Raw genomic sequence first — 6,670 nt, 5'->3', positions numbered from 1 at the left:
CCCGACGTACACGGACTAGAAGAGATGCGCCTAGTCGTTTCGGAAACTTCGATGATAAGAGCTTCCGAGACAGGTTTCGAATAAGTAAAGCGGCAGCATGGATGGTGCTACGGATGATAGGGGAGCAAATACAACATAAAATAACATGGTAAGCCAGATTTAAAAAAGTTGTGTGCTGCTTCTAATTTAATTTTATTCAAGGAATAGTGCTCTAACCCCCGAGGAAATGCTTCTGGTGACTTTGCGGTTTTATGCCACGGGCTGCATGCAAAGGACCGGAGGGGACTGAATGGGAGTTTCGAGTAATAAGATTGGTTTCTCACCAAATAGCTCTGAGGCGAGGAGAGTTCATTGCGTTTCACCCAACTGCAGAAGGGCAAAGGCAGGTGCAACAAAAATTTTATTTGATAGCCAGATTTCCTCGCGTACTTGCGGCCTTGGACTGCACACACGTAAAAATAATATCCCCAGGTTAGTGCAAGAAGTTAAAAACAAATATAAAAATGTCAGTATATATTTACATTTATGCATATGTATGTAATTTTTATAGGAGGTAATGATGCAGAGTTATATCGAAACAGAAAAGGGTTTTTTTCATATAACGTTCAGACGTTTTGTGACAGCGACTTGAATATACTAGATATAGTAGCTCGATGGCCTGGTTCCACACACGATGCCACTNATGCATATGTATGTAATTTTTATAGGAGGTAATGATGCAGAGTTATATCGAAACAGAAAAGGGTTTTTTTCATATAACGTTCAGACGTTTTGTGACAGCGACTTGAATATACTAGATATAGTAGCTCGATGGCCTGGTTCCACACACGATGCCACTATCTTGCGAAATTCGCGCATCTACAGTCGCTTTGAAGACGGCCAATTTGGAAACTCATTGGTAGTTGCAGATAGCGGTTATCCGTGTAATCAGTGGATAATGACTCCGTTATCCAACGTTCGTACTCCTTCAGAATCGCTATACAATGAATCGCAAATTCGAACGAGCAACTGTGTGGAACGGTCTTATGGCGTGTGGAAACGAAGGTTTCCTGTTCTTTCGCTGCGTATTAGGCTGAATACCAAGCGGGTAGAAAGTGTTATTGTGGCAACAGCAGTTATGCACAACATTTAGCGCGAAAAAAACGCTAAAGAAAACTTCAATAATGGCGACGAGCAATATTTGTTTCACGTTTGAACCTTTGAAGGGACATGAAAACTTCGACGTTTGGAAGCGCCATGCGATGTCATACCTCGCAATAAAAGGCTGCTGGAAAATTGTAGATAAGGGGCTACAAGAGAATCCCACAGAGAAGGAAATACAAGAAGACGAGCGTGCTTTGGCGGAGATCACGTTGATGATCGAGCCAATTCTAGTCCTTTGAACTGCGAAGCTCCGAGATATCTAAGACGATTTCTAGCTAAGGCCGGACAGAAACAGAGGAGGTGTTCTAACGTCTCACTCATGCCTTCCTCCCCGCACTTCCTGCATGCGTCACTGTTACTAATGCCCATTCTGCTTGCGTGGGATGCCAGTAGGTTGTGGCCCGTCATTAGGCCGACAACTGTCCTGCAATCCCTACGTGACCGTGTAAGCAAGAAATGGGTGTTTCCTTTGCTGCTATTGCACATGATCTTGGTGGTTTTGCATGTCGCTAATGCGTTCCATCTCCCCCTGATCCGGCACCCAGCTCTTTCGGAAATTTCATTATAGGTCGTTTTTAGCGACTTTCNTCATTGTAGATCGTTTTTAGCGACTTTTGTATTTCCCGTACTGGTTCGCTAGCAAGACGGATGGCACTTTTGGCAATCTCATCAGCTATTTCGTTGCCTAAAATGCCCTTGTGGCCTGGAACCCAGTATATATGCAGCCGTTTACTCTCGGCCGCCCTGTCTACTGCTTCCCTGCTTCTAAGGACATTTTCTGACGCAATACGATGTGAGATTATGGCCTTAATCGCCGCCTGGCTATCGACATATATATTGATATTTTTTATATAGTTTCCTGCGTTGCTAGCTATCTCAGCGGCTTTCCCAACAGCGAAGGCTTCCGCCTGGAATATACTGCAGTACTCTGGAAGCTTGAAGGGTTGCCTGAGGTCTAGCTCGGCGCAATAGACTCCGGCGCCCACTCCATCAGCCATTTTTGATCCATCCGTGTAGATGTTATACGTTACGCCGGCGGGTCGCGTGCTCATGCGCCATCCGCCCTCCTTAACCGTAGCTTTAAACCTTCTTCCCCAGATGAAGCGTGGGGGTATGTGGTCTATTTTGTCCTCCATCCCCCTGCATATCGAGCTGTGCCCGAAGGTTCTTGCGGAGAATTCACCTAAGGCCATCAATCTCGTGGCGGATTTCGCTGCAGTGCTCTCCACCGCGATGTCGATTGGTGGTAGGCCAAGTAGCCTTTCAAGTGCCGCCGTTGGAGTGGTCCTTAGCGCTCCTGTTATGCACAGTGCAGCGAGCCGCTGTAATCGCTCCAATGGTTTTCTATACGAAATTTTGTCCACCATACCAGAGCACCGTAGAGCAATATCGGCTTAACTACCGCTGGCCTTTTTCACCCTTTCCTCCACATTTAGCTTCCACATCAGTTTGCTGTCCAAAATTACTCCCAGGTACTTGGTGTGATCCTTGATTGATAGCTCCGCCCCGTTGAGCCTCGGGGGTTTCCACGCGGGGATTTTGTACCTTCTTGTGAACAGTACCGCATCCGTTTTGTAAGCATTTACCTCTAAGTTGACTGTTGTCGCCCATCGATGTACGACCCTTAGAGCGCTTTCCATTACGTTACTGATGGTGTCTAGGAATTTCCCCGTAACAACTATAGCTATGTCGTCCGCATAGGCAATTAGTCTGGGTGCTTTCCCGTCGAATTTTCCCAGAAGCTCATTCGCTACGAGTAGCCACAGGAGTGGTGACAGAACACCACCCTGAGGAGTTCCTCTATGCGCTAGTCTGAGCAACCTGGCTTCGTTCCACTCCGCCTTAATTTTCCTGCAGCTCAGCAGGCTTTTTATCCATAGTAGGATGGCAGACTCTACCTGGGCTGCTTCTAGGCTTTCCATTATTGCCTCATAGGAGACATTATTAAATGCCCCACTTATGTCCAGAAAGACCCCTAGGGCATATTCTTTATGCTCCAGAGCTTTTTCTATTACCGCGGTTAGTGAGTGAAGTGCAGTCTCAGTGGATCTACCCTTCGTGTAGGCATGCTGCGCCTTTGATATGCTGGCCGACGGCAGCTTATCCCTAATGTAGGCGTCCAGAATCTTTTCGAGCGTCTTTAGAAGGAATGAAGTTAGACTAATTGGTCTGTATTCTTTCGAATAGAGGGGATTTCCCTTGCCCGCCTTCGGTATGAATACGACCCTCGCCTCTCTCCAAAGGACAGGCACATAGTTTAGTCTTAAACATCCCTCGTATATTGTTTTCAAGTATGGTGTCAGCACTGCGGAAATTTTTTGCATCATGGCTGGAAAGATACCGTCTGTGCCTGGGGACTTAAACGGCCCGAAGCCATCGATTGCCCACCGTATTTTTTCTTCCGTTATGATGTCCGGGGGGACATTTTCCACGCTATCTCCTAGAAGTTGCAGATCTATGCTGTCTGTACACCCCGGAAAGTGTGTGTTGACTAGGTCTTCCAGTGAGTCCTCACTGCTTCCAGTCCACTCTCCACATTTTTTACGTAGTAACCTTGGATTAGTCGGGTTCTTGGATAGCAATTTCCTTAGCCTGGCTACCTCGGTTGTTTTTTCTAATTCGCCGCAGAAGCTCTTCCACGACTCCCGCTTGCATTTACGAATCTCTTTCTTGTATTCCTTAAGTACTTCCTTGTATTCCATCCAGCAGAACTCGTCATCGGCTACCTTGGCCAGTTTGAAGAGTTCCCTAACATTTTTCCTGAGTGCTCCGAGCCCCCTGTTCCACCAAGGTGGCTTTGAACCTCGCTTGGCATGTAGCGGAGGGCATGCGATGCGATAAGCTTTATTTAGAGTGTTGGTAAGTGAGACTACCAGTTTCTCCAATTCAGAGTGGGAGTCACCTACCCTATACTTGGTTAGATTCTTCCTCACTACCCTTTCATACAATTCCCAGTTTGTATTCCTGTGATTTCTGAAGGTTTCGCTTTTTGTACGGGCTGAGAATTTTACCTGAAATCCTACATACCTATGGTCAGAGAACGAGGGTGTACTAAGCACCTCCCAATTCTGTACTCCGATTCCCCCACTAGTGTGGAGTGTTATGTCAAGGACGTTCTTCGAGGTAGGGCCAATATAAGTTGGTTCCTCACCCCGGTTAGCTATATCTAAATTACTTATTAATATAAAGTTTAGTAAAGACTCACCCCTTTCGTTGGTATCTCCACTCCCCCATACTGTGTTGTGCGCATTGGCATCCGCGCCTATGATGAGTGGGCGTTTCGCCTTCTCGGCCTCTCCCACCAACCTCCGGAGCTCGTTTGGTGGCGCCTCCTCGTCGTGAGGCATGTAACAAGATGCAAGGAGTATTGTGTCATCCTTGCCATCCTTCACAGCTACCACCGTCAGATCATCTGAAGAGAAATTAAGATCAATATAAGAGTGTATACTTTTCTTTACCAGTATAGCTGTTCTTACCCTGTTTGTTGCACTCGGGATGTGCGTATAGTAAGTTTGCGACTTTAGTCCAGCTACCACGTTTCCCGACGCTATCCATGGCTCCTGGACTAACGCCGCATCGTAGCCGATCCTCTCTAAATTGAGGAGGAGCTCGGCAGAGGCGACCTTGCTTTTATGCAGATTTATTTGAAGAACCTTCACTGCAAGGATCAGGATTCTTTTCGGGGTCGGGTAGAATCTCCGGATCGCCCTTCTCGGTCTCCTGGAGCTTCAAGGTGGCCTCCAGGATCTCTCCCAGATCCTTCTCGACCTCTCGCTCCTCCAGCGTGTTGGCATTGTTATCGGCCAGGCTTCGCTTCTTCAGGCGAAGGTATACGCTACCTATGCCCCACGCCATCTTCCCGAACCTAGCGTATAGTATGTCTTCGGCCGGCTTGTTGATTTGGAGGATGTAATTTTGGCTGCCATCCTCCTTACAGGAGTTGGTGACCTTTAACACCCTCCAATCTCCCGTCGGCACGTCTGGGTTCTGTCTCTGCAGAAGCCGCAGCGCATTCTCCGGTTTTACCGTGCGGGGTATGAGCACCTTCGCTTTCGGTATGGATGGTATGCAGCTGCGGTCCACAACCTCCAAGACGGCGCCCTCCCACAGGCCTTGAAGCGTCGCAACAGCTTCCTTTACCCATAGTAGAGAGGGATCGTCCTTGCATTTTATTATTTTCACCCCATTTAGCCACCCCGCACCATCGAAAGTTGGCATGGTCGTGGTGGGGTCCCCATCCATTTTTGCGACAAGCGCATCCAGCAGCTTATGCTCTACTGCTCCCCAGCGCTCCTGAGAGATTTGTCCCAGCGGATTGCTCCGGTCTATGAGTGCCACGATAAGGTGTCTTCTGGCTATCTCACTGGCCATTGCCGCCGCTCTCGATGTAGTCGGTCTCTCTAGATCGAGCCTGACGTTTGGCTTTGCAGCGTCGTCTCTGCGCCTCGATTTTTTGGCTGGCCTTGCTGTCTCGCTTTCAGCTGACCGCTGCCTTTTAGCCGCGATTCCTTCCTCTATCCGGTTTGCGAATCCCGGATCCGTGGCAGTGAATCGTGGCCTTGCCGCGTAGTACGCCCGGCCTTCCTCCATTTTCTCCTTAGCCCAAGCCAACCTTTCCTCCTCTTCCTTCGTCCGGTTGGACTTGCAGCTAAGTTTCTCGTGGACTTTGACCGCCGCCTTGTATATGGCTTTAGCCTTCAACCCCTCCTTACTGGGTTTTGCCGTAGGCCTTTTCTTTGATGCCGAACAAGCACCTTTGGCATCCCCCGGAGAGCGTAGCAAGGCCTCCTCTTCTAGTGTGTTAACGTTCTCACCGCTTTCGAGGTGCGAGTCTTCGTGGACTGTGGCACCCCTGCGCTGTAGCGTCGCTTTGGCGGTAACACTACAACCGCTGTGAACCGCTCCCTTCACAGCGGAGGTGTGGCCGCTGGCGACACAGCAAGTAGACTCGCTGTGCCCGCCGGTGGTAATAGCCCCTTCTCCCACCGACGTTTGGGCTGATATCCCAGCCCGCTCTTCTTCCTTACTAGCCTCCATGGTGAGTTTTTATGTCAGGGAACCTCTACCCCTAGCGTTTTATACCTACCGCCAGGTACCTCGTTAGCAATGGCAGAAGTAGGCATTCACCCCCCTCCCCCAGTTTCATATGCAGAGCAAAGCACTAGGAAGAGAAGGATGGATACGTATTCCTGCCTTCGCTAGACGCCACCTGCTCCCACCGCCAAGACCCGCTCTAGGTACTAGCCTAGGTGCTAAGCCATCGCGGTGACCGGCGCGACGCTTATTGCCCAGTCGGCACCCGCGGGGAGGATTTAGCCAAGAGGATTTTTTCCGACCTATGTTGGCTATAGAAAAATTAAAAAAAAAAATAAAAATAAATAAATCTATAGAAAACTCAAAAAAAATCTTGACAATTGACAGTGTAAAAACAGCGTTACTTCAAGATCCGAAATTTGACAATAAAGAAAGTGAAAGTGTACTTTATTCTAAGAATAACACAAAGCCGAAACAATTCAAGTGTCACAGT

At 48.5% G+C, this 6,670-nt stretch overlaps 1 protein-coding gene across 1 annotated transcript; it reads right to left on the bottom strand.

Moving 5' to 3' along the window:
* Positions 1-2,874: 2,874 nt before the first annotated feature.
* LOC108377692 (uncharacterized) lies at positions 2,875-5,790 on the bottom strand. The gene is made up of 2 exons (XM_017633958.1): positions 4,620-5,790; positions 2,875-4,555 (listed from the first exon to the last, which is right to left on the bottom strand). Exon 1 carries the CDS (start codon positions 5,731-5,733, stop codon positions 4,774-4,776), a length of 960 nt encoding a protein of 319 aa, XP_017489447.1. The 5' UTR covers positions 5,734-5,790; the 3' UTR covers positions 2,875-4,555; positions 4,620-4,773.
* Positions 5,791-6,670: the final 880 nt, after the last annotated feature.

This window comes from Rhagoletis zephyria, unplaced genomic scaffold (genome assembly GCF_001687245.7).
Source record: "Rhagoletis zephyria isolate East Lansing unplaced genomic scaffold, Rhagoletis_zephyria_1.1 Rzeph_scaffold_00109, whole genome shotgun sequence".
Lineage (NCBI taxonomy): Eukaryota > Metazoa > Arthropoda > Insecta > Diptera > Tephritidae > Rhagoletis > Rhagoletis zephyria.
This window is presented reverse-complemented; position numbering and strand designations above follow the sequence as displayed.